Source organism: Trachurus trachurus, assembly GCF_905171665.1.
Source record: "Trachurus trachurus genome assembly, chromosome: 20".
Classification (NCBI taxonomy): domain Eukaryota; kingdom Metazoa; phylum Chordata; class Actinopteri; order Carangiformes; family Carangidae; genus Trachurus; species Trachurus trachurus.
Window position 1 is genome coordinate 878,198 of NC_139911.1, and position 27,809 is coordinate 906,006.

Below are 27,809 nucleotides of genomic sequence, written 5' to 3' on the forward strand. Positions count from 1 at the left end.
TGTGTGTGTGCATGCATGTGTGTGTATGTGTGTGTGTGCGCGGACGGAGTGTGTGTAGGTGTAAACTGGAGCGAGAAACAGGATCGAAAGCGGACGCGTTGTTGTGAACCTCTACAGAACAGAAATGGACGGGTAAAGTCTTTTAACTTCACCTCGGTATCTTACATGCAGAACGAAGCGGTTCGCGGCACCGACTGCGAAGTGAAATGCGTCGTTTTAATAAAAACACGAGGAGGAGGAGGAGAAATGCTGCTCGGTGTTAACGGGTTTCCATGGCCACGCGCTCCCCTTCCATTAAGGAAGTGCCTAATGTTAGCACGTTAGCATCACCGAGCTAACGCCCTCTTATCCTTCTTTTTATTATTATTATATTACCTTCGCTGTGTTTATATGTGATTAAAAATGCTTAACGTGTCGGTACTGATCCACCTTCCTCCTCATCATCCTCCTCCATCACCGTGTCTCATCGCTGTGTGCTAACGAAGCGGCTAGCTAGCAGCTGTTAGCCACCCGTTATGCTAACGACCGTTGATAGCCGTTGATCCTTTGTGTTGTAGCTAAAGCTAGCAGCTAACATGCTAACTGTCTGTAGCTCAGTGGCTACAGCTACAGTAGCATTAACATGATGTATGTGTTGGTTTTATTATATTAAATATCATCTGTACGTGGAATAACACTCATCCATGGTTTAGTTTAGTTCAGTTTGGTTTGTGTCGGTGTTGTAGAATCAAGTGCACACATCAATAAACAGCATTATCACGTTACAAATATGATTTACACATAAATAAACAAACAGTAATTCATTTCTTTATTTCTTTTTTCCCTTTAAAGTTTAGTGTATTGAGATCCCCTATTGCAAAGCAGCAGCTATGCTTCCTTGGGTCTTTTCATTTTCATAAGTGACTATACAAACCAACTATAAACGACACATAGCCTTAATACATACAAAACAAAAACACATACAAAAGACACATACTTAATATATACAGATACACACCTGAGACAAACACCAAACATAAAAATTCAAAGCTCACCTACACTGAATCATCACAAAACATTTACTGTATATCCTGTTAGACAAAGATGCCATGAACACTGAGAACAGGTAGCTCTGTATATTACTGTACGTTGAGAATAAAATAACCTCCAGCAGCATTATTACATGTCTAGTTGAGTAATTATGTGTCTCTGAACTAATAGAAAATGTTTGGCACTGGCAGTATTAACCCAAAACAAAACAAAAGTACCTCGACCGAACAGGTGCAGGCTGAAGCTTCATCTTATTCTGCCTTTGTCTTACATTAGCAGTTTCCATCAGCTCATTTTAGAAATTCAGAAAGAAAAAAAAAGGGTATATTATATACGTAAGGTTGCTGCCTTAACCAAACACATACAGCTAGTATATGCTAACACCACTACCCACTGTAATAGTCAGATAGTCGGTTGGCATTAGGCTATTATTAATTCACATTCAGCATTACGTTATTGATCCCTGGAACCTGAATAGTAAGAGAAAATCAACAAATAAAAAGTGTGATATACATAGGAGTTGAACAGGATCAAGATAAATGAAAATATTACTGAAATAAAAGCAGAATAAGAACAAAATTAGATTAGATAAAAAGAATAAGATGGATAGATAGACGACGTGCAGCGTGTGGCGCTGTACACGATGTTCGTCACCTCCAAAACAATCTGATTGTCCGAGTTATTCAGACGGCAGATGAAGTTAAACATCACGATTCTTAAAACAGTTTGGAGAGTGTTCAGAATAAATAAAAATATTATTATAATTGGCTTATTCATTAATTAATTGTCTGTAACAACATCTATTGCACGTCTGTCCGTCCTGGGTGATGATCCCTCCTCTGTTGCTCACCCTGAGGTTTCTCCTGGTTTTCCCTGTTAAAAGGGTTTTCCATGGAGTTTTTCCTCAGCCGATGTGAGGGTCTAAGGACAGAGGATGTTGTTACGATGGGATGTGAAGCCCTTTGAGACAAACTGGTGGTAAAAATGGGCTATACAAATAAAATTGCCTTGCCTTGCCTTGCCTAATTCACATACGGTTAGATACCACCAGGTCAAAAAGTAATCATACAGACGATGAAAACACAATAATGCCATTGAAACATGATCTAAAAGTAGGACATAATTGAAAAAGAGAAATAGATAATTAAACACCATAAAAGCATGATAAAACCTGAATAAATAGTGAATAAATACAGCTAAAGAAGACTTGGTTTGTTAAAAATATGCACATGTACTTGGCGTTTAGTGTACTCAGTATACATAGGGAACATTACAGCTTAATAGCAACAGGCGGGAAGAGTACAGTGTTTTAGGGTGTCGTCATTCTAGGAATGTAAAGTCGACCTCAGCCTGAGATGAGGATGAAGCCTTGGGGACGGATGGAGCTCAGCTATAATACAGAGTTATAACCTACACAGACTTAACTTTAATTAAATGAGAAGAGAGTGAATTATTCTGATATGAACCAATGCTCTGGGTTCAGGATGGAAACAATGGACGACCAGTTGTGTGTGTTGGCTGGTGTTAATCTATTAGGACTAGACTATATACAGTTGGTGCTCAGTGGGATTAGTGTTGGATGTTATTGTGTATGTGGCATCTGTTCTGTGGATTTAATGAAGCCACATTAAAGCAGTCAAATAAGTGTTGTTTTGTTCTTATTGTGTTTCCATTGTGACTAAATGTAAGTCCCCTTTGTCTTTCTCTTTCTCTTTCAGCATGGGAGATGTTGCGGTTGGAGTGAAGGTGAGTTTGAGTTTTCTCCCACTGTTCAATTCAACACAAGTCACATGAGCCTGATTTGGACTCTGTAGGTGTTTTTTTTTTTTCTTTTTCTTTTTTCTTGTTGCATTATGAAACAACATCCACATTGTTTTTACTCGCATACCACAGCTGCTGCCTCAGATTAGACAGCTGATACTGAAGCAGCGTTAGTGAAGGTCTCAGAGAGGGCAGCACACACACACACACACACGCACACACACACACATGGGCTGGTAAATAAAATAGAAGCAAAAAAGAGAAAGAAATCAGCAGATAATGGGCATTTTTTTCAGCTGGTTTCTGTTCCTCTCTGCTTCTGATGCCGTTAGTTTTATGGTTTAGTCGTTTTGAGATGAGACTCAGTTTGACGTCGTCCTGTTGCTCCGGCTGTAATGACACTGGAGGAACAAAAAAAAAAGAAAAGAATGAAAACTGCAGTGATTTTAATGGAAAAACTGTGAGTCAACCGGGGTCTTTGTGACTGATGACTCATGTCATTGACTTCAGGGGGGCAGCGCCACAAACTCTCATTCTTTTTAATATTATTCTGCTTGATTTCTTTTAAAAAGAGGCAGATTATTATGGCTGTAAATGGAGATTATCTCCACCGCTGATGGACGGTTTTTAATTAACCGGTCACTCATTAACACAGATAAAACCAGGCTCCTTCTACTGTACAAACCACTTGTTAACGGTTCAAAATCCAAGGTTAAGTAACGACGAGTGGGTTAGTTGATTGAGAAGGAATTAATTTACAACTATTTTTGATAAGTGATAAATCATTTAAATATTTTCCAGCCAGTTCTTAAATGTGGAGCGTTGCTGCTTTTCATGCTATTTTATCAGATTAGATGAGATATATTTGGGTTTTAGCCGCTGGACAGAGGAAAACAAGAGTTTGAATCATTTAATAATATATTTGGATTATTGGAAAGATATAAAATTCATATTTGAGACACTGACAAGAGTACTTTCTTGATTTTACATGAGCACTCTGTCATCGCTCTTTCCTAATATCTCTCTAAAGAAATTCTGGGCACATTAATTTGTTGGTCTGATGGTTAATAACAGAGTCACAGTAGATTTTATGCAACAGAACAGAACAGAACAGCAAACCTCTGTAAAATAAATTAAATATAAAAACACAATATCAGGATGTTTCATTGTGTTTCATTTTATTCTCTGGACAGTGAATCTGCAGGTTAACACGGGAACAATCTGATTTCTTTTAAATATTACAGCGGCTTTAATGAAATGTGTGTGTGTGTGTTTGTGTCCCTGCTGATCAGTGAACAAACTGTTTCCCCGTGTAAATGCACCGTTGTCGTTGCCGTTGTTGTTTCTACCTAAACACATTTGCTGAGTGCCAGCTGCAGCACAAAGCAAGTTAAAGTGGTGTTTTCAAAAGGAAACAGAGCGGTGATAAAACACTTGATTCCTCTGATGTGGTGGTCTTTGCCGCCCTTTTTAAAAGAAAAATTCATTTCATCAATATTTCAACGTCAAATATACAAAAAAAGGAGAAAAAACAGAGCGTCGCCACCGCTGCTGCCAGCTGTTGGGCCAGAAATCACGTCGTGGGGATTCTTGTAGCTCGCGCACCGCCGTGCTCACATTTTGACCCAAGTCAGACAACTTTATTACCCTTTCAATTTATTTGTGACACCGCAGCAGCAGCAGCAGCAGCAGCGGGGCCTACAACATCTAGTTTATCGTAACCATAAAGAATGTTAGTGACAGAAGAACAATTGGTTCAAATTCAGTCAGACAGAAACAAGGAGAGGAGCTGTATGAAGCTATTATAAAGTTGTGTGTGTAATGGCTCCCCAGCCGGGCTCTCCGTCATCCCATCAGTCAGGTTTAAGAGCAGCAGCAGCAGCAGCAGCAGCAGCAGCACGGCCTTCTGGGAGCTGCTGTAGCTCAGGATGAAATGACACATCTTGACATCTTAAATTCACCAAGATTAAACCCACAGCAGAGGAAGAGGAGGAGGAGGAGGAAGAGGAGGAGGAGGAGTCCACCACCACCTCCTTTTGTTCCTCTAAACTGTCTTCAGAGATCTCTCTTATTGTTCTCTCTCCTTAGAGCAGCCGGCCTTGGAAAATGAAAATAGATTTTTTCTAGAGATGCAACAATTAATCGATTAATTGCACAATCATTGACTATTAAATGAATCGTCAAATAATCAGTTTGAGTCGTTTTTAAAGAAAAAAAGTCAAAATTCATTAAGTCAACCGCTGCTGAGTCTTCTTATACAACACCAGGGATGTCACGGTTATAGATTCTCTTGGTACGATTATTGTCAGAGAAATAATCACGATTATTGTGCATTAATTAACTTTAGAGCTGCAACAATTCATCTATTCTGATAATCTAATGATCAGTTTGAGTAGTTTTTAAAAGAAAAAAAGTCCAGATTCTCTGATTTCAGCTTCTTCAATGTGAATATTTCTGGTTTCTTTGTTCCTTTACGACAATAAACTGAGTCTCTCTTTGGTTTGTGGACAAAACAAGACATTCGAGGACGATGTCGTCTGGTGGTTTGGGAAACAACTAATCGACAGATTAATCGATAATGAAAATAATCGTTGGCTGCTTGCAGCCCTAGTTTTTTATTTTATCCTCCCGTTATTTCACACCTGTGTCTAAAGCCGTCAGAACGAACTTCTCTATTCGAACAGAATTGAAAGGTGGAGACTGACGTTCCAACGTGTTCCTTCCACAACGACGCAGATTAACGCCGCGTGTCACAACGTTCGGGGCAGTAAACATGTTGATAAAACAAACTGTTTTATAAGAAGCGTTAGAATTTTTTTGATAAGAATCTGATTTGGGGGGAAGATTGACAGCCCTTAAAAACAAAAACAACATGTTTGTGTTCTATGATAAATTAATTTGTCATCATTTCTCAGCATATGAGAGATTATTTCATAGATGAGTTAGAGAGCCACATCGTTCTGGGGCTGAGAGAGGAATAAACATAGAAACCAACTGGTTAAAGGTACAAATGTTGAAAACAACACTTCCTTAAACTATGAATGGGACGGAGGATGTGTTGGTGTTTGGTGGGAAAATGTCCTGGAAAATGGTTTTAAGGAAAGAGTGGGAACCCTGTCTTGGAAAGTGAAGATAATTTTTAGTTTTATTTCACGTGTCTGACTGACCGTTCTTGTCTTTTTCTTGCAGAGAGGATCAGATGAGCTGAGTATGTACAACAGTCCCAACTCTGGCATGAGCAGTATCAGTGGTGAGTTCGTTCCGACCGCCCTGACTGACTGATGACTGACCAACCACTGACTGACTGACCGACTGACCGACTGACTGATGACTGACCAACCACTGACCGACCGACTGACTGACTGAGGAGGGAGGGGATTGGCAGTGGGATTGACAGGAGGTTTCTGCATGCGGCCATGTGATTGGTTGTGACAGCGTCTTTCAGAGGAATCAGAGGATGAATCGGTGTTTGAGAAGTGAAACAAGGCAGCGCGGTGTTTTACTCCTCTCTCTCTCTCTCAGGGGAGCTTTGCTTTTTAGTGTCTGAATAACATCACGCTCCTCAGTAGGAGGGCACCCACACACACAGCATGTGACTCCAACACACACACACACACTGGATTCCTCTGCATGTTAATGCTGCTGCTGCTCAGTAGATGATATCAGAGGAGGAAGCTGCAGAACGAGCTATTGCCAATGTAGTATATATTTTTTCTACTTTTTTGAGAATTTTTTTTACCATTTTCTTCTATAGTTTTTAAGAAAAAAAACAGAGGAATAGGCTATATGCCGCTGGCTGAAATCCAGGAAGTAGTGGTACTTCCTGGTTGGTACTACCTGAATTTCAGCCAGCTCCTTTATTTCCTGTTGTACATGATTGGCCAAACTGATTAATCCCGGTGTGTCTGACCTAAAAAACAATAATCAGACACACCTGGCTGGCTGAAATTCAGAAAGTACCAACCAGGAAGTACCACTACTTCCTGGATTTCAGCCAGCGGCATATAGCCTATTTTACCACTTTTTTCTAGAAAATATTTTTATTACAGGTCACTTTTCCTATATATATATTTTTTTTTTTGAGAAATTTTGCCAGTTTCTTCTGGAATAAAAACAAAAATAATATATATATATATTTGAGGAATTTTACCACTTTTTTTCTAGAATTTTTTTTTTTACTTTTTTTTTTTTTTTACCGCCCTTTTCTAGAATTTTTTTTCTTTTTTTGAATTTTAACCACTTTTTTTCTACAAATGTTTAAATATTTTTGGAGAAATTGTACCCTTTTTTCCAGAAATTTCTCTACAATATTTCCAAAAATTCACGCCATTGGCCCTAATTTCAACGTCGTACATTGACTACAAAAGTAACGTTCGTCAGTCTCAGAACTGTGAAATGTTTTATAATTATATTTTTGGGGTCTTTTTTCTGCCTTTAACTGCCAGTGTAGTGCTCAGTAGATGATACCAGAGGAGGAAGCTGCAGAACGACAGGAGAAGAAGGCGACATGGTGAAGTTACACAGAGTAACAGACAGACAGAGGGAGGGAAGAGGTGGGAGGTGATTGTCTCTTTAATCAACGTCCCAGTCCACCGCCGCCGCCACACATCCAGCCTAACGTCGCCCCAGGGAGCCGTCTAATAAAGTGAGATAAAGATTCTCCGGCTGCCTTTGTGTGTGGCGGCTTCACAGTATCAGAATAACCACCGACAACGACGACAACAGGCGACAGGCCACAGACGCTTCATTAAGTCCAACGCTGCCGAGTCTCTATACAACACCAGGGATGTCACGGTTATAGATTCTCTTGGTCAGAGAAATAATCACGATTATTGTGCATTAATTAACTTTAGAGCTGCAGCAATTCATCGATTTTATCGCACTATACTTGATTATTAGATTATCAGAGTAGTTGACGACTCATTTAATAATCAGTTTTGAGTAGTTTTTAAAGAAAAAAAGTCCAGATTCTCTGATTGCAGCTTCTTAAATGTGAATATTTCTGGTTTCTTTGTTCCTTTATGACAATAAACTTGAGTCTCTCTTTGGTTTGTGGACAAAACAAAATCACAAACTGTGAAACTATCCATCAAAGTTTTCAGGACATGTTAGTTTTTCTGCATCCGTATAACGTAACATTACGTGAACAATGTTTAACTTGTCACGCTGCACTGAAAACTAAACCCGTGTAATACAGCTGCACAATTAATTACATATGACACAATAACATTTAAAGTCCTACCAATTCAATGTTATGATAGGTAAATTGACATTAACGTAATTTAACGCAGTTATCGTGCATTTACCTTTAAATGCAGCTGCTGCTTTGCCTCATGTTTTACAGTCTAACGGAAACATGAGGCAAAGTTTTACCACGTGTCAAACTTTACCACTCGGTCACATCTCTGTTCTGCAACTCACACGCAACGAAAACGGTTGTTGTGTAACTTTGTTTTCATTGCGTGCGCTCATTCATCTGTACCAGGGTGTCCGCAGGGTCTTGAAAAGTATTAAAAGGTGATAAATCAATTTTGGGAAAACTAAGACCCTTAAAAAGTATTAAAAAGTCTTTTTGAGACTTTATAAAGTCTTAAATTTTGAGGATATTTTTTTCTGAATTATCTGTCCAAGAGTTTGAGTCCTAAAAAACACTGTGAAAGTGTGTGAATGTATTCATTTTATTAAAAAACAAAGATGAACCGGTACATAAAAAAGAAAAGAAGATTGTTGTTTTTGTTTTTTGAGAGTGGAGCAATTTTTTTTTTTTTTTTTTTTTTGATAAACTTTGCCTTTGATTTCTTATCCCAGCCTATTTTGAATTCTGTTGTATCATAGTGGTCTATAGTCTTTATCAACTAAAACTGTTAAGTTAAAAGTGTCATTGTTGTGATGTAAATGGTCACAGCTTGAAGTGGCGGTGAGGTGTTGAAAAATATTGAGAAGGTCTTGAAAAAGTCTTAAAAAGGTTTTAAAATTAACTTCAAGATTCCTGTATAAACCCTGTGTACGTTTCCTCCATAACCTTTTTTTGTAAAGTGACAGTATAGAGGAATGTTTATGATTAATTAAAACCATGGCATTTAATACCGCAGTTAATTAAAAAACAAGTAATCGTGACATCCCTATTAAACACTGATATACACTAGATGAAACATACATTTATAACATTTTAAATGGCTGTAATGAAGCAACTCAGACTTGACAACATCAGAATAATTAATCCTAATCTTCTCCAGTTTGTTGGTTGGTTTAAAAAGCCACGATGGGATGGAAGCAGCAGTGAAGGCTGATCGTCATGGAGACAGTAGCTCATCCTCCTCAGTAACAAACATATAGACACGGGGATGATGAGCTCAGCTGCTACATACGGTTACTGTTGATCTACAGCTCAGAGGGTTAGCAACAAGCTGCGTGTGTGTGTGTGTTTACTGAGGATCAAAGAGGACATGTTGACGTCTGCTTGTTCAACATGGCCGCCCTTAATTAAAGATTCACAGCTAACGAGCTCCGTCAAACGAAACGCCACCTGAGATCTGTCTCCGTGGCCTCAGATCCTTCAAAATAAAAGCTTTTATCTGCAAAAAAAAAATGGCAACGGTTTGGTCCAAGCCAAGTCTGACGTATGTATGTGTGATATCTAACCATGAACACACACACACGCTGCAGTGTTTGGTTTAGTGTTTTATACAATGAAAGTATAAAAGTGTGAATCAGGAGAACAAACGTCTCCATCGTTATCGGTTAAAAGTGATAGTTCAACATTTAGTCAAATTGGCCCATCACCATAATCCCTATAGTCATAGCAGTAGGTTTGTTACCTTTAATTGTCGGTGCAAGCTGTTTTTAGAACGGTGGAGCAGAGCCGTGAGCTGCTCAGAGCTACGCTACGGAGGCTCATTATGGGATTTCTTGGTTTCCCTCATCATCAAACTCATCAAATACACAATCCAACAACTCCACAACGCTCTGGTGGACAAGTTGTGAGCTGCACATTCACCACGCTATGAGATAATAACACAACGTTACCACACAGAGTTGTTTTAGAGGGAAATGCAGAGACTGTTGATGAAAAACTGTCCCTGAAGGCAACGTGCATCAGTGGTTTTGCATGAATTTCCCTCTAAAACAACTCTGTGTGGTAACGTTGTGTTATTATCTCATAGCGTGGTGAATGTGCAGCTCACAACTTGTCCACCAGAGCGTTGTGGAGTTGTTGGATTGTGTATTTGATGAGTTTGATGAGGGAAACCAAGAAATCCCATAATGAGCCTCTGTAGTGTAGCTCTGAGCAGCTCACGGCTCTGCTCCACCGTTCTAAAAACAGCTTGCACCGATAATTAAAGGTAACGAACCTACTGCTATGACTATAGGGATTATTATGGCAATGGGCCAGTTTGACTAAATGTTGAACTATCCCTTTAAGTAATGAATGCTGACTGCTATATATTGATCGGTGTCGTTAACCAGTAGCTTGTTCTGCTCTCGTAGACGGAGCGTCCAACGGCAGCGACAGTAAAAAGCTGCGGGTGGAAGAAGCGCCGCCGTCCCGTGTGCTGCACATCAGGAAACTTCCCAACGAGGCGTCGGAGACCGAGGTCATCGCTCTGGGGCTGCCGTTCGGGAAGGTCACCAACATCCTCACGCTGAAGGGAAAGAACCAGGTGAGTGGTTCACCTTTACCCTCTCCACCAATAAGAACCTGGCGCTTCTTACCAGTTCTAACTGGTTTAAATCTCATTCCTCCAAAGAACCAGTTTGCTTTTCTTCAGTCAGAGCCACACTGCCCATGCAGGAGCTGCTAAGTCGCTATCGCTAATATATATATATTTTCTTTGACTTTTTGTATAAATTTTACCAGTTTCTTCTATAGTTTTTAAGAAAAAAAAATATTTGAGGAATTTTACCAATTTTCTAGAAATTTTTTTACTTTTTTTTTTTTTTTTTTACAAATCTTACCACTTTTTCTAAAAAATATATATATTTGAGGAATTTTACCACTTTTTTCTAGAATTCTTTTTACTTTTTTCTTCTTTTTTTTTTACAAATCAAAAAGAATTTGATTTTTTTTTTGAGAATTTTAACCACTTTTTTTCTAGAAATGTTTAAATGTTTTTGGAGAAATTGTACCCTTTTTTCCAGAAATTTCTTTTCAATATTTCCGAAAATTCATGCCATTGGCTCTAATTTCAACGTACATTGACTAAAAAAAGTAACATTCTTCAGTCCCAGAACAAATATTTGTGTATTTCTGGTCCGACCTGCGGGTGTTGAAGCCCGGACCGGACGTGGTCGGTCTAATCACGGCAACTGGAAACTACGTTTTGACTGCGAAATGTTTTATAATTATATTTTTGGGGGCTTTGTGTGTGTGTGTGTGTTTGCAGGCGTTCCTGGAGATGGGCACGGAGGAGGCGGCCATCACCATGGTGAACTACTACACCACCGTCACTCCTCACATCCGCAACGTCCCCGTCTACATCCAGTACTCCAATCACAAAGAGCTCAAGACCGACTCCGGCAATCAGGTAACCATCAGTTATTATTATTATTATTTATCATTTATCAACCTGCTGATTGGTTTTTATGAATGATCGATCGAATCGCCATCCAAAAAAATCGTAGAAGAATTGAATCGGGAGAAAAGCGTATCCCAGTCCCAGCCCTATTGTTGTGTTTTCAGTGCATTAATGGTGTGTTGTTGACTGTGTGTGTGTGTGTGTGTAGCGGACCCAGGCGGTGCTGCAGGCCGTCTCGGCGGTCCAGTCCGGCGGTTCGCCCAGCTCAGACGTGCAGGAGGCGCTGGCGGCCGCATCCAGCCCCGTGCTGAGGATCATCATCGACAACATGTTCTACCCCGTCACTCTGGACGTGCTGCAGCAGGTGAGGAAACTAGAGACCTGTTGTCTTCTCTGCTGAGCGACAGATAGATAGAGACAAACAGCTGTTTTAGGTGGTTTAACAACATCTTTAAATCAGACTTCTGGGTTTGGAGAAGTTGTAGTTGGACAGTTGTACCTTATTTAAAAAAAATAAACGGTTGGATATATTTTGGACATTACCACTGCACTGCTCCACCGGTTATTTTAGTAAAGAAATCATCACAACAAGGACAAAGTGTTAGTTTCTCTCTGTGATGGGATAGTAATGTCTTTCTGGGATGTTTCAGAGTTGGGCTATCTGAGGTGAGTGGCTACATGCAGAAACACAAAGTTTCTACTGTTTCTACTCTACACTATATGAGTTCAGTGGTGTCTCTAAGGATTCCAGTCATGTACCAGAGATATCTCATTGTTTTCTGACTGTTTGTTGTGGTTATAAAGAATTGCCCCCATGGGTTAGCGTTGTGGCTAATATCGCTAGCGCCGGGTAACCATGGTAACTCTGGTTTGCCTGCATCAATTTTAGTCGCGTTTTTTGCTCCAACCAACACTGGGTGACCATCAGGACAACGATTTAGGGGTCAAAAATGGCCGCAATTCTCCTTTAACCAGTTTGTTTCTATATTTATTCTTTTCTCTCAAAACATAAATAGGACGAGGGGATGTATATGGCCTAATAGCATGTCTGTCAGACTGTAGCAGCTAAAAATGTCCTTGAAAACTCGATTTCAAGAAAAGAGTGTGAACCATGAAGAGGAGGAAAAGGAGGAGGAAGAAGCAGCATGAGATCCTCCAGAGTAAAGTTTGTGTGTTTCCTCTCTCTGTGTCCAGATCTTCTCTAAGTTCGGCACCGTGATGAAGATCATCACCTTCACCAAGAACAACCAGTTCCAGGCTCTGCTGCAGTTCAGCGACCCCGTCAACGCTCAGCAGGCCAAGCTGGTGAGAAGCTATATTTTGTATCGCGATACGATATCGATATTCAAAATTTCGATATATCGATATATCAATTTCTTTCAAATAATAAATCATGTTTCAGACGTAAATCCAGTACGACTTCTGCACCTCTGCTCCGCGAGGCGTCACTGTACTGCTGCCTCAGACAGTGTGTTGTTCATGCAGATATGTTGTTGTAACTTGTATAGTTACAATAAAATGGCGCGGATAATTTGAATTACATTGTTTGGTTCTTTAGTACAATGGTTCGCAAAGTGAGGTCCAGGGACCCCCAGGGTCTTTTTCTTGACATTTTACCACTTTCTTCTAGAATTTTTAATGTTTTTTTTATTTTTTAGAAATTTTACCACATTTTTTTGTTTTTTATTAGTTTTTTATACTTTTTTTGGAAATTTGACCAGTTTCTTCTATAATTAAAAAAAATATATATTTGAGAAATTTTACCACTTTTTTCTAGAAAATTTTTAACTGGTTTTTTTTATTTTAGAAATGTTACCACTTTTTCTAGATTTTTTTTTTTTACTTTTTTTGAGAAATGTAATCAATTTCTTCTAGAATTTAAAAAAAAATGTATATTTGAGGAATTTTACCACTTTTTTCTAGAATTTTTTTTTTTTTTTTTTTACTTTTTTGAGAAATTTGATCAATTTCTTCTAGAATTTAAAAAATATATATATTTGAGGAATTCTAGAAAAACTTCTGCACCTCTGCTCCGCGAGGTGTCACTGTACTGCTGCCTCAGACAGTGTGTTGTTCATGCAGATATGTTGTTGTAACTTGCACTTGTATAAAATGGCATGGATAATTTGAATTACATTGTTTTGACTCAGTTTGTCCCATGAATTATCGCTATCATCTGATGTACATACAACTCGGATTTTAAGATGCATAAAGCCTTTTACATTTTTCAGTGAACTATGTAGAATATCGCAATATATCGCAAAATTTGGATATTGCAATATCGTATCGTATGGTGAGGTCCTTGGCGATGCCCACCCCTAGTCACATGACCAGGGCCGTTGCTAGGAATTCTGGGCCCCCTTAAAGAATACTAAAGTGGGCCCTCCCTCTAACTTTTCCAGTTTTCTTTTCTTAGACTACGTATGTATTATCGTTTTTTATTTAGCCTTCTTCGTTTTGATGCTAATGCAGCATTACACTGCAAAAACTCAAGTATCTTAGCAAGAACATTTGTCTTATTTCTAGTCAAAATGTCATTTCTAGTCAAAACAAATCTCATTCTACTTAAAATAAGACTCATCACATTAAAAGCAGCTTGTTTTTAGACACTTTTTACTTCTTTCAAGCAGATTTTCACTTTAAATAAGTAGAAAAATCTGATAGTGGAGCAAGTTTTTCTTCCTTATTACAAGCACAAAAAACTTCCTTTCACTGGCAGATTTTTCTACTTATTTCAAGTGAAAATTTGTTTGAAACAAGTGAAAATGATCTAAAAAAAAAAGTTAAATTTTATGAGTCTTATTTTAAGTGGAAAGAGATTAGTTTTGACTAGAAATGAGACATTTGGACAAGAAATAAGACAAATATTCTTGGAAAGATGTAGAGTTTTTACAGTGTACTATGAGTATTAGTCAGGGTCTTACGCAGAATAAATCAGTCATACAAAGATTAGACTACTGGGGCTTTTTATCTAGAGTTATCATCACCTTTCTCCCCTATACAACGGCCCTGCACGTGACACAGCAGCGTCATGGTAACGCCAGACACTGATGATGATGATGATGATGATGATGGTGTTTCTCTCTCTGTCTCTGCAGGCGCTGGACGGTCAGAACATCTACAACTCGTGCTGCACGCTGCGCATCGACTTCTCCAAGCTCGTCAACCTCAACGTCAAGTACAACAACGACAAGAGTCGCGACTACACGCGGCCCGAGCTGCCGGCGGGCGACGGCCAGCCGAGCATCGACCACTCGGTGGCCGCGGCCTTCAGCAAAGACTCCAACTCGCTGCTCGGTAAGATCCCAGGTACATGCCACTTTACTTACTACTTACTCCTTTATCATGCTGTTGTTGTTGCTGTTGTGGTTGTTGTGAGTTGAACACTGCTCAGGTTTGGTTCTTTAGTACATTGGTTCTCAAAGTCAGGGTCTTTTTCTTGACATTTTACCACTTTTTTCTAGAATTTTTAATTTTTTTTTTTTTCTGGAATTGTACCACTTTTTTCTAGATTTTTTTTTGTATTTTTTTTAGAAATTTTACCACTTTTTCTAGATTTTTTTTTGTTTTGTTTTGTTTACATTTTTTGAGATATGTTATCAATTTCTTCTAGAATTTTAAAAAATATATATGTTTGAGGAATTTTACCACTTTTTTCTAGAATTTTTTGTTTTTTCTTACATTTTTTGAGAAATGTTATCAATTTCTTCTAGAATTTAAAAATATATATATATATATTTGAGGAATTTTACCACTTTTTTCTAGAATTTTTTTTTTTTTTTTTTTACTTTTTTTGAGATAAAAAAATTTGATCTAAAAAAATTTCATCATTGATCTAGATGAAATTTGATCTCATCTAGATCAATTTCTTCTAGAATTAAAAAATATATATATTTGAGGGTCAGTTGGTCGTGCTGCTCTCCACTCCATGATTGTCGTCTCCCCCCTTTTCTCCTCTCTCCTCCTCTACTCCTCCTCTCTCCTCCTCCTCCTCCTCTCCCCCTCCTCTCTCCTCCTCCTCTCTCCTCTCTCCTCCTCTAGGAGCTCTGAACCCTCTGAGTGCAGCAGCAGCAGCGGCTGCAGCAGCGGGCCGAGTGGCTCTGGCCGGACAGACCGGGTCCAGCGGCGTCCTGCTGGTCAGCAACCTCAACGAGGAGGTCAGTAACACACACACAGACACACACACACACACACACCTACACCTCCTCCTCCTCCTCCTCCCCCCTCCTCCTCCTCCTCCCTCTCTCTACTGTTGGTTCTGTGCTGCCATGTTCATTGTGTTGTGTCCTCCATGCAGGAAACACGAAGAAGCTCCACTGTTAAACACTTGTCCACACCTGTCAGTTTAAATAAAGTTGGATCAATAACTCTGAGGGTTTAAAGGGATAGTAGCATTTTTTTTTTTTTTTAAAGTGGGGTTGTATGATCTCCAAATAGCCCCTAAGTACTTTAATTGCAGTAGAAGACTCTCTGCACTCCTCCCGTTAGCAACGCCAGCCCATAATAGCCCTGCCCAGAGATTTACAACATAAAAACTGTGTTTTTCCTGCACTTTAAAGGGCTGGAAAAAATTATATTATAGCAAACAATGGAACTGTGTATTTTTTTCAGGTAAAACCTCTTTTAGGCCGTGAAAATAGGCCGTTTCTTTGGGTCTGTTCACAACAATGTATGTTGTAAATCTCTGGGCAGGGCTATTATGGGCTGGCGTTGCTAACGGGAGGAGTGCAGAGAGTCTTCTACTGCAATTAGAGTACTTAGGGGCTATTTGGAGATCATACAACCCCACTTTAAAAAAAATGCTACTATCCCTTTAATGTGTGATAGAGATCATTGATCATTGATCGGTGATCGGTCCTCTGCTCCTCTTCCTTTCTAACATGAATCAGTTGTATTGTCTAACCTTTCCTTTGCTGTATCTTCTAGTGTCTTTACTCGTCCACGGCCGCGCTCACGCTCAGTCGCTCAGTCGCTCACGCTTTGGTTTTGTTTTATTTTTTTATTATTTTGTCTTTTTTGGTCGGGACTCATTATGTTCCTGTCAGAGGGGGCGGGGCCTGTTGTTTCTCTCCTCCTCCTCCTCCTCCTCCTGTCAGACTGTATCTAACTCTCTCTGTTCTTCTCTCTGAGCTCATATGAAAGCATTCTGTGGTCTCCTCTTCCCCCCCTCCTTCCCTCCTCCCCCTTTTCCTCCTCCATTCCTCCTCCTCCTGGGAACACCTGAACCTGTCTCTCACCTTGTTTTCCGTCTCTTCTCTCTGCTCCTTCTGCCTTGTCTTTAAAGGGCTATTTCCAGTGGTAATCATCAATGTTTACCTCAGATATCAGGTCATTTCATACCATCCATACTCCAACTGCAGCGTCTGGACGTTTAGATTTGTTTTTGTTCAACAATCTATCGTCTTCTAAATGAAATCAAAATTTGGACGTACCGCGGCTTCCACATTAGGAAACCCGGAAAGCAACAATGTGGAAGCTGCGGTACGTCCAAATTTTGATTTAATTTAATTGTAAAGCGAATTTTAAAATTTAAATGATGGTCAAAAGGACACTACTTGCAACCACAGAACAATTTTAAAACGAGTCCGGAGCCCATTAATGAACACTGAAAAGTAGGGCTGTCATAATTAACTCGTTAATTGCGATGCGATTAATAAAAAAAAAACTAAGCTCCCGAGACGAAGAAGAATGAGAGCGGATATACATCCATGTACCAGAGCTTTGAGCAGTGTTGCCGGCTTTCTTGCTAAATCTGGCGACTCTCCAAACCCTCTTGGCGGCTTTTTTTGTCAAAAGTGACGAGCGACAAATCTAGCGACTTTCACGGTGGTGTTACAAACGTTTCTGGTTTGAAGACTCCGACGTAAAAGCACGTATCACGGCTGTTTTCAACGAGCAGCGGGTGCTGCCCTGAGGCCGCCCGCGTCCTAAAGCACTCACCCACCCCCCGCCCCATATATTATATTTTTAAAGCAGAACTCTGCAGGATTTGGGCTGTAATTCTTGTGGCTCAGAGACACTGTGATGGTAGAGTGACCTGTTATGAGGTGAATGGGGTCTAGGCCAATGCGCCCCCCCCCCCACTGGCTGAAAACCGCACTTGCAAGATCAGTCGTCCGTCTCGGTGTCCCAAATCTCATCAATGGATAGAACTATCGCGAGAAACCGCCTTACGGCAGTACGAGATAAGAACGCAGATGACGTCATGCATGTCATGAATCGTGATTGGTTTGAGTTCGGAAAGTCGGAGGAAACCATGGAAACATGAAATGTTTAGAAGTTCGGCTTGTGGCTAACACGGAGCTAATGCTAACACGGACACACACACCATGGATCTTTTATAAGATAATGTAATACATCATGACACACACACACGCCTTCGCGTTTTGGAACCTTTATTCATGTGTGTGTATGTCTGTGTCTTTGTGTCTTTGTCTGTGTGTGGCCGTATTAGCGTTAGCTCCGTGTTAGCGTTAGCTCCGTGTTAGCATTAGCTCCGCGTTAGCGTTAGCTCCGTGTTAGCATTAGCTCCGAGTTAGCATTAGCTCATGGATGTAGTGTTAGCTCCGTGTTAGCATTATCTCCGTGTTAGCGTTAGCTCCGTGTTAGAAGGGCTTAGCAAACACCGCTCTCTACCTTCAGCAGTAAACACAAGCACGTGTAGGGAGGGGGTGGAGGAGGTGGTGGCGGCGAGTTTTTTTTTTACGACAGTGACATGTGCCTCCCAGAACTGTGGGGGAGCCCCGGAGAGGGAAAAAAGAGAAACCAACGAAGGAGCGAGCTATTTCCGGCCGAGTTGCATAGTTCTGCTTTAATATATAGAATAATCGTGCGTTAACTATGGAAAAAATGCGATTAATCGCGATTAGAAAAATTTATTGTTTGACAGCCCTACTGAAAAGACGATAGATTGTTGAACAAAAAGGAATCTAAACGTCCAGAGGCTGCAGTTGGAGAATGGACGGTATGAAACCCGACATCTGAGATAAACATGGATTACCACTGGAAATGCCCTTTAATTTAAAATTTTAATTACATTTTTTTTCTAAACTGTTACTGGATTGCATCTGATTTGTCCCCCCCCCACCCTCAATCTCTCTCTCTCTCTGAACCAGTTGAAATGAAGCTGTTGAGATTCTCTCTGCTTTTTTGTTATTTTAGTTTTTTTCCTTTTATCCTCTCAGACTTGTGTGAACGCCACTGCCCCCCCCCCCCCTCCCCTCAGTGGCCTTCACATCAACTCTGTGCATGATGAAGTCTCAGTTAAACTGCATGTTCTCTCCTCTAACTCCCCTCCCCCCCTCCCCCACTGCTGAAAGACTGTAGATCTTCAACTGCTGCATGTGGTTTTCTCACTTTTTACACTTTTATATTGTTGAGTTTTGTTATGATTTTTTTATGACAACAGAATGTACCTTGTTGCCCTCTTGCCCCCCCCCCCCCCTCCCTCCCCCCTCATGCCTCCTCCTGCCCCCCCCTCCTCCCCCCATGCCTGTCTCCATGGTGACAGCACCACATTTGGCTGAGTTGAGTTGATTGATCTGTGTATTTAGAGTAAAGACGCCAACGAGAAGCTGCATTATCCAGTGTAACTGACCTGTATTTTATTTTTTGTCCCTCCCCCTCCTCCTCCTCCCTCCCCCCCTCCTCACTTTTTATTTATTACCCCCCCCACCCCCCTCCTCCCTCCCTCCCTCCCTCCCCTCCCCAACCTCCTCCAATTTGCATTTGCCTCCCTCTTCATCTCTCCCCCCCCTCTCTTTCTATCTCTATCTCCCCTCCTTCTTCCCCTCCTCCTCCCTCCCTCCTTCACATGCTGCTGGGTAATTTTAAACACCTTCTCCTCTCCTCCTCCTCTTCCCCCTCTTCTTCCCTTCTCCTCCTCTCCTTCTTCTTTCCCTCTCCTCTTTCTCCTCCCCTCTTCCTGTTCTTCTCTTCCTCTCCTCCCCTTTTCCTCTCTTCTCCTCTTCCCCCTCTTCTTCCCCTCTTCTCTCCCTCCTCTTCCTTCTCTCCTCTCCCTCTTCTCCTCTCCCTGTTCTTCTCTTCCTCCTCCTCCTCTTCTTCCCTTCTCCTCTACTCTCTTCCTCTTCTCCTCTTCCCTCTCTTCTTCCCCTCTCCTCTTCCTGTTCTTCTCTTCCTCCTCTCCTCTTCCCTCCTTCTTCCTCCTCTCTCCTCCTCCTCCTCCTCTCCCTCCTCCTCCTTCTCGTCCTCTTCCCTTCTCCTCCTCCTCCTCCTCTCCCTCCTTCCTCCTCCCCTCCTCCTCCTCCTCCTCTTCTTCCCTCCTCCTCCTCCTCCTCCTCCTCTTCTTCCCTCCTCTTCCTCCTCCTCCTCCTCCTCCTCTTCTTCCCTTCTCCTCTACTCTCTTCCTCTTCTCCTCTTCCCTCTCTTCTTCCCCTCTCCTCTTCCTGTTCTTCTCTTCCTCCTCTCCTCTTCCCTCCTTCTTCCTCCTCTCTCCTCCTCCTCCTCCTCTCCCTCCTCCTCCTTCTCGTCCTCTTCCCTTCTCGTCCTCTTCCCTCCTCTTCTTCCCTCCTCCTCCTCTCCTCCTCCTCCTCTCCCTCCTTCCTCCTCCCCTCCTCCTCCTCCTCCTCTTCTTCCCTCCTCCTCCTCCTCTTCTTCCCTCCTCTTCCTCCTCCTCCTCTTCTTCCCTCCTCCCTCCTCTTCCCTCCTCCTCCTCCTCCTCCTCCTCCTCCTCCTCCTCCTCCTCCTCCTCCTCCTCCTCCATGACCCACCACCTCCTCCATCACTCTCCGGGGGGAAAACAAAAACCACCATTCCTCCTCCTACCTACCTCGTTCTGGATCGATCTGTCCATCTCTACCTCCGCTCCGCTCCGACTCTTCTACCTCTCTACCTGTCTCACGCTGCTTGTTGCTCTTCTCTCCCTCTAAAGATGGTTACGCCCCAAAGTCTGTTTACCCTCTTCGGTATGTTATCGTTAGCTCTCTCTCTCTCTCTCTATCTATCTATCTCTATCTCTATTCTACCTCTCCACCTCTTTTTGTTCTATTTCCATTCTATCTTTGACACATTTGTCATTATTATTATAATTAGTAGTAGTATTATTACGATTATTAGAGATATTATTGGTAACACTTTACTAGAATAGGACGAATCTCCAACTACTTCCTGGTAGAAAACCAGCATGAGAACAATAGTGACGGACGAGAGTTTCTCTATAAATCAAATTTTTCATGTCACTATATCACCGTTTAGACTAATCTGATGTTTGTAAAGTTGATAAAACCAATGATTGGACAAACATTACTATTTCTGTGTGCACATTTTTGTAATTAGTCATGGTTATCATAGATTAGCCGGGCTAACGGTTAGCTACCTGTTTAACTTTAATAACTCAGTGACTCAATAAACGCTCCATGAAAAAATATTTTCTCCAGCGGATATCTGAGTTCCAACATGACTGAGCTAACTGGAGTAGTTTCATGTCGTGTCCCACAACGGGAGGGTTTTAACAGCTGACGTCCTGCTGTTAGCTTAGCTACCGTTAGCTTAGCTACTGGTGTTAGCTTAGCTACCGTTAGCTTAGCCACCGTTAGCTGTCCCTGTCACTGAGCCACTGATGCTTTCTAGACACTGTGATTCCCCCAAACTGAGTAAATACAACACATAGCAACACAAAACACACACAGAAATAGTAATGTTTCTTCAATCATTTCAGATTTGTCTAAACGGTGATAGGGCCTGAAAAATATGATATATAGCTAAACTCTCGTTCGTTACTATTGATCTCATTCATATACGTGCTTGGTAAGTGTCATTCGGTAAGTTATGTCACTTTTGATGCAAAGTTGACATTGTTTGAGATGTTTTTGTTCTGACAACTTGACATAAAGACAATTTAAACTGTCATAGCAGACCTAATGGACAAACTTAAAAAAATTATCAAGTCAAGTTCTCATAACAAGGAACATCTCAACAATGTCAACTTTGCATCAAAAGTGACATAACTTACCGAATGACACTTAACGACAGCTTTCATAAGTATTCATTGATGTTTAGTCATGGTTATGACAGTGTTATGTCAATCTTATGAACACCTATTCTATAGGTGTTATAAGTAAAGTGTTACCAAATGATTATAATTATGATAATTCTCAGTCCTAATCGGAGCTCAGTAGCTTCTCGTCCCTTCCTGTTTATTGGTTTGTTACTTTGGCTTTAATACAGTTAATTTACTGCTAAGTCTTAATTCTGTTTGCATGCTGTTTTTATTTATTTATAGCACCTGACTCAGCTTTAACTGATGTGTTTAGAGGGTCTCTCTCTCTTCTCCTCTTCTCTTCTCTTCGTCTTTCTATACCTCTCTCTCTTCTCTCTCTTCACTCTCTTTTCTCTATAAAAGTCAACAGTAAATTTCTTGTGTGTACTCAGTTCTCTCTCTCTCTTTCTTCTCTCTCTTCTTTGCTGCTTGTCTGTAAATATCCTTTTTCTCCGTTGCTGCCTGGTTTAATTGTCTAACTGTCTGCTTTCTCTCCACCTCCTCCACCTTCACCTCCTTCTGCACCTCCTCCTGATGCAGGAGTGTATGGTGATGTCCAGAGGGTGAAAATCCTTTACAATAAGAAGGACAGCGCTCTCATCCAGATGTCGGACGCCAACCAGGCCCAGCTAGGTGAGCACGACTCAGACACGTCTAAAAACACTTCATATAAGATGCACAATATGTGTCCTGATGGTTTAAAATGTGAAATTTAACCTTTTCATCCATAAAAACACAGTAATGTGAAGATTTTAAAGGGATAGTTCAACATTTTGTCAAATTGGCCCATCACCATAATCCCTATAGTCATAGCAGTAGGTTCGTTACCTTTAATTGTCGGTGCAAGCTGTTTTTAGAACGGCGGAGCAGAGCCGTGAGCTGCTCAGAGCTACGCTACGGAGGCTCATTATGGGATTTCTTGGTTTCCCTCATCAAACTCATCAAATACACAATCCAACAACTCCACAACGCTCTGGTGGACAAGTTGTGAGCTGCACATTCACCACGCTATGAGATAATAACACAACGTTACCACACAGAGTTGTTTTAGAGGGAAACTCATGCAAAACCGCTGATGCGCGTTGCCTTCAGGGACAGTTTTTCATCAACAGTCTCTGTATTTCCGTTAAGTCACGATAACCTGTTTTCACAATTAATCGCAGTATTGAATTCCACAATTAATTAATCGTAAACGTACCGTCACTTTCCAAAAAAAAAAAGACTGTGTTGGAACCGTATCGGCAAACAAAGGTAACATTGAATTGGTAGGTATTCAAATGTTAGCGTGTCATTTGTAATTATAAAAAAATGATTAAAATAAACTTAAACATTTGGTATAGATGACAAATAATCACTGAAATAATTCAGACTTTTTCCCTAGGCGATTAATAATCGGTCCTGTATTAATAGATTTTACACATTCGTTAGTTTAGTTTTTAGTTTATTAGTTTAATAAGGGACAGTGTGCAATTACATTAATCATTTGCAGGAAAAAATGAAAAGATGGTTGTACCAGAATTAGCTCACAGCTAATTTCCATCTGTAGTCCCTACACATAACATGAAATGATAAAATACACAGAATTACACAGACAACAAGCTACTATACGAAGATGAGGCATAAAAAGACACAATTAGACAATAGACAACACATTAGACAATACCGAAACATGTATGAGGTAGGCAAAGTGCTCAAGCAGCATGATTATTCATAGTAATGATAATAATAAATACATATGGTAATAGTGAAAATAAAACATAAGAGTTGCAACAGTGGCAGACGTAATACCAACGATGGTAATTCTCAGTTACAAAAAGTGTCGTAATTAATTATTCAATGCATAATAATCGTGATAATACTGTGATAATTTCTATATTAAGAAAATCTATATCACTAGTACCTGCAGAATGAATCTGGATTGTTTCACGGTGGTTTTTTTGTTGGATTTAGATTTTTAAACCAACACTAAGGAACTTTTCAACCTTCATATAATATTTTCATAACTTTTGTGATGGTACATCGACTTACAACAAGTTGAATGACACCTCTGTCATGGCCTGAGGGGGTCTGTATCTCACTGTATCCCCTGCTCTCACTTAAGTTTCACTTTCACTTTTGCGAGTCACGACAAGGAGGGAGCAGCAATGCAGCACCTTTCCGTCGGATTTCACAGTGTGTTTACTGAGAAATGATCCGAGAAATGATCTGCTGTTAACAGAAACTTAGTTTGGACGTCTTCTGTTAATTTCCACGTGCTAGTGCTCATGGGAGATGGAGTCTTCCTTCAGGCAAAACACTACCGCTTTGGGCCACTGGCGCCGCCAAACTCAACCAAAACTGAAAGTTCTTTAGTACTGCTTTAAATTTAGCAAAACCGAATGAAACTTAATGAAAGAAAACGACTGGAAGCAACAAAAAGCTGTGAAACGTCGCCTGCAGCCTCCTCATCCTCTTCTTCCTCTTGTTCTTCCTCTCCAGCCATGAGCCACCTGAACGGTCAGAAGATGTACGGGAAGATCATCCGCGTGACGCTGTCGAAGCACCAGACGGTGGCGCTGCCTCGCGACGGCCTCGACGACCAGGGTCTGACCAAAGACTACGCCAACTCTCCGCTGCACCGCTTCAAGAAACCCGGGTCCAAGAACTTCCAGAACATCTTCCCGCCCTCGGCCACGCTGCATCTCTCCAACGTCCCGTAAGTTTTTTTTTTTCGTGTCTTGCCTCACTCCCGAGTCCATGACAAGCAGATAGACACCATCCTTTCAACTGTGTGTGCAGTAACAAGGGAGATAGAGCCGTATCGCCCGTAATTAGCTTAGCTCAAACACTGGAAGTGTATGGGTAGTGTTAGCCTGCCTCCTACCTAAAGTCGCTAATTAGCTTTGCTCAAACACTGGAAGTGTATGGGTAGTGTTAGCCTGCCTCCTACCTAAAGTCGCTAATTAGCTTAGCTCAAACACTGGAAGTGTTAGCCTGCCTCCACCTAAAGTCGCTAATTAGCTTAGCTCAAACGCTGGAAGTGTATGGGTAGTGTTAGTCTGCCTCCACCTAAAGTCGCTAATTAGCTTAGCTCAAACGCTGGAAGTGTATGGGTAGTGTTAGCCTGCCTCCTACCTAAAGTCGCTAATTAGCTTTGCTCAAACACTGGAAGTGTATGGGTAGTGTTAGCCTGCCTCCTACCTAAAGTCGCTAATTAGCTTAGCTCAAACACTGGAAGTGTTAGCCTGCCTCCACCTAAAGTCGCTAATTAGCTTAGCTCAAACGCTGGAAGTGTATGGGTAGTGTTAGTCTGCCTCCACCTAAAGTCGCTAATTAGCTTAGCTCAAACGCTGGAAGTGTATGGGTAGTGTTAGCCTGCCTCCTACCTAAAGTCGCTAATTAGCTTAGCTCAAACGCTGGAAGTGTATAGGTAGTGTTAGCCTGCCTCCACCTAAAGTCGCTAATTAGCTTAGCTCAAACGCTGGAAGTGTATGGGTAGTGTTAGCCTGCCTCCACCTAAAGTCGCTAATTAGCTTAGCTCAAACACTGGAAGTGTATGGGTAGTGTTAGCCTGCCTCCACCTAAAGTCATCAGAGAAACTCTTCAGCAACTCTAAACGGAAACCGGCGGGCCGATCTTCGTCTCAGAGCTGACAAAACTCTCCGGTAAGGCATCTTGAGCGGTCAAATGCTGCTAACGGGACGAGATCGGTCAAAACGGAGGGTTCAAGCTAAGACGGTTTATTTTGGTTCAAGCTAGCTACATCGAGGGTAGGTTAGCTTCCTATTTCAAAGTAAAAGCACAAATTCTATCGTCATGGTTTTCTGTATGTAAAGGGCAACGGGTGTTTTATTTTGTGAAAGTAACCGGAAGTGCGTTGGTCACAACGGCTAGCTTGAGTAGCGTTGAATTCGTCGGAACAAAATAGTAAACAGCTGGTATTTAGACAAATTAACGACACACTGCTGATCTAAACGGCTACTTTCTCTCCTAAACATGTTTGAAATGTGGATAAAGTGAAATATTTACAGAGTTTAGAGCTAAAATGAAATCAGCTTCTGACTGCTGATTTCAGCTCAGGTAGGAGGCAGGCTAACACTACCCATACACTTCCAGTGTTTGAGCTAAGCTAATTAACGACTTTAGGTGGAGGCAGGCTAACACTACCTATACACTTCCAGTGTTTGAGCTAAGCTAATTAACGACTTTAGGTGGAGGCAGGCTAACACTACCCATACACTTCCAGTGTTTGAGCTAAGCTAATTAACGACTTTAGGTGGAGGCAGGCTAACACTACCCATACACTTCCAGTGTTTGAGCTAAGCTAATTAACGACTTTAGGTGGAGACTGGCTAACACTACCCATACACTTCCAGTGTTTGAGCTAAGCTAATTAGCGACTTTAGGTGGAGGCAGGCTAACACTACCCATACACTTCCAGTGTTTGAGCTAAGCTAATTAGCGACTTTAGGTGGAGGCAGGCTAACACTACCCATACACTTCCAGTGTTTGAGCTAAGCTAATTAGCGACTTTAGGTGGAGGCAGGCTAACACTACCCATACACTTCCAGTGTTTGAGCTAAGCTAATTACGTGCGATACGGCTCTATCTCCCTTGTTGCTGCACGCACAGTGGAAAGGATGGTGTCTATCTGCTGGTCATGGACTCGGGAGTGAGGCTAGACAAGTGTTTTTATTTTATTTTATTTTATTTATTTATTTTAAACTGAAATTAAACTAAAAAACTCAGATGAAGGAGAAGGACAAAAATATTTGAGACCATAAAAAGATCAGATAAACCTGACACTTGAGTTTTCTCCTTGGACTGTAGCGTCCCAGCTGCTTCTCCAGCCTTCACTGCTCTGAATGCAGCTGGATAGAATAATAGCAGCACCTGTCGACCTGCAGCCGCGAGGATTAATTCAACATTAACTAATATTCTCGTGGTGCAGAAGGTCGAGGTTTGATATGAAAGTTACCTGCTGAAAGCATTAAAACATGATCATGATCATAATAATGATGATACAGTTTATTCATAAACACCTTTCAACTCTCTGAAGGAGATGAAATAAAAAGTAAAAAGTGAAAGGATGTAGAGCTTTGATTGGCACCTGTTGGTCTTTGTGTCTCACCTGTGATCTTCACCTGAACAGACAAGACGTGACGGAGGAAGACCTGCGGCTGCTCTTCTCCAACGCCGGAGGAACTGTGAAGGCCTTCAAGTTTTTCCAGTAGGTCGACTTGCTTTGATCCAGGTCCTTCAGGTCCTTCAGGTCCTGGTCTTGTTTGTCTAACATGTCTCACCTGTAGGGGCGCCGGAAATAATTGTTTCAAAGATAACATCACATAATTGATTTTTAAATTCAAATAATTAATTTTAGTTTGATGATGTTGTTCACATACAGAGATAGTTATTTATTTTATTTTACAGCACAATGCCAGGGTATTTCTTGCATAGAGATTTGTTGGCAGACGGGCTTTATATGCATTTATTTTGAAAGGACAGCTGGAGAGAGACAGTAACAGACACACACATCCTTTTTACAGGGTCTCTGCAGGGTCTTAAAAAGCCTAAATAAGTCTAAAATTTGAAAATCAAAAGAACATTACTTTTTTAGTCAATGTACATTCAAATAAGGGCCGATGGCATCAATATTGTAGAGAAATTTCTGGAAAAAAGTGGTAAGATTCCTTTAAAAAAAAAAAAAGGTAAAACATTTTCAGAAAAAAGTGTTAAAATTTCTCAAAAAAATAAAGTTTTTTAAAAATTCTAGAAAAAGTGGTAAAATTTCGAAATAAAAAAATTATAAATTCTTACAAAAGGTAAATAATTGTTGAGAAAAGGTGGAAAAGTTTATCCAAAAAAGCTTTTTAGAAGAATTTCTAAAACATAAAAAAAATGTAATTTCTGAAAAAAAGTTTAAAAATTCTAGAAAAAATTGGTAAAAAATTCACAAAAACAATTCTAGAAGAAAGTGGAAACATTTCTGGAAAAAACTTTTTTTTTTTTAATTCTAGAAAAAGTGGTAAAAGTTCTGAAAAAATTGGTAAATAATTTCTCAAAAAAAATGTTTTTAAAGAATTCTATAAAAAGTGTAAACATTTCGAAATAAAAAAATTATAATTTCTCACAAAAGGTAAATCATTTCTGAAAAGAAGTTTAAAAATTCTAGAAAAAATTGGTAACATTTCTAAGAAAAAAATGGGGACCCCATTGAACCCTCTCCATCTCACCCATGAGAACCATTGGAATAATTGAATCAAACCAAATCATAGTCTGGTGAATCGTAATAAAATTGAATGGTGAGGCCGGTGAAGATGCACACCACTACTCAGCTGTGTTGATCTCACCTGTGTGTGCCTCTCTTTGTGTGTTTGTCTCAGGGACCGTAAGATGGCTCTGATCCAGATGTCGACGGTGGAGGAGGCGATTCAGGCGCTGATCGACCTCCACAACTACAACATGGGAGGAAACCAGCACCTCCGAGTCTCCTTCTCCAAGTCCACCATCTGATCTGGAGGAAGGAG

At 40.7% G+C, this 27,809-nt stretch overlaps 1 protein-coding gene across 3 annotated transcripts; it reads left to right on the forward strand.

Annotated features, from left to right (window-relative positions):
• LOC311003931 (polypyrimidine tract-binding protein 2-like) lies at positions 1-27,809 on the forward strand. 3 transcript variants are annotated; one of them, XM_083995843.1, is made up of 14 exons: positions 1-132; positions 2,748-2,775; positions 5,980-6,040; positions 10,279-10,451; positions 11,175-11,315; positions 11,515-11,670; positions 12,501-12,611; positions 14,405-14,615; positions 15,348-15,463; positions 20,197-20,230; positions 21,844-21,936; positions 23,782-23,998; positions 26,435-26,512; positions 27,666-27,809. In XM_083995843.1, exons 1-14 carry the CDS (start codon positions 125-127, stop codon positions 27,793-27,795), a joined length of 1,557 nt encoding a protein of 518 aa, XP_083851969.1. In that variant the 5' UTR covers positions 1-124; the 3' UTR covers positions 27,796-27,809. The 3 variants fall into 3 exon arrangements, with proteins under 3 accessions (XP_083851969.1, XP_083851970.1, XP_083851971.1); XM_083995844.1 differs by having other exon boundaries at positions 14,405-14,603; XM_083995845.1 differs by having other exon boundaries at positions 5,980-5,998.

What these genes read in the sequence shown, in the direction of transcription:
- LOC311003931 (XM_083995843.1), top strand. An exon ending in TGGCATGAGCAGTATCAGTG is followed by an intron (nt 6,041 to 10,278) that starts GTGAGTTCGTTC and finishes CTGCTCTCGTAG; the next exon opens with ACGGAGCGTCCAACGGCAGC. An exon ending in AAGTCTGTTTACCCTCTTCG is followed by an intron (nt 20,231 to 21,843) that starts GTATGTTATCGT and finishes CTCCTGATGCAG; the next exon opens with GAGTGTATGGTGATGTCCAG.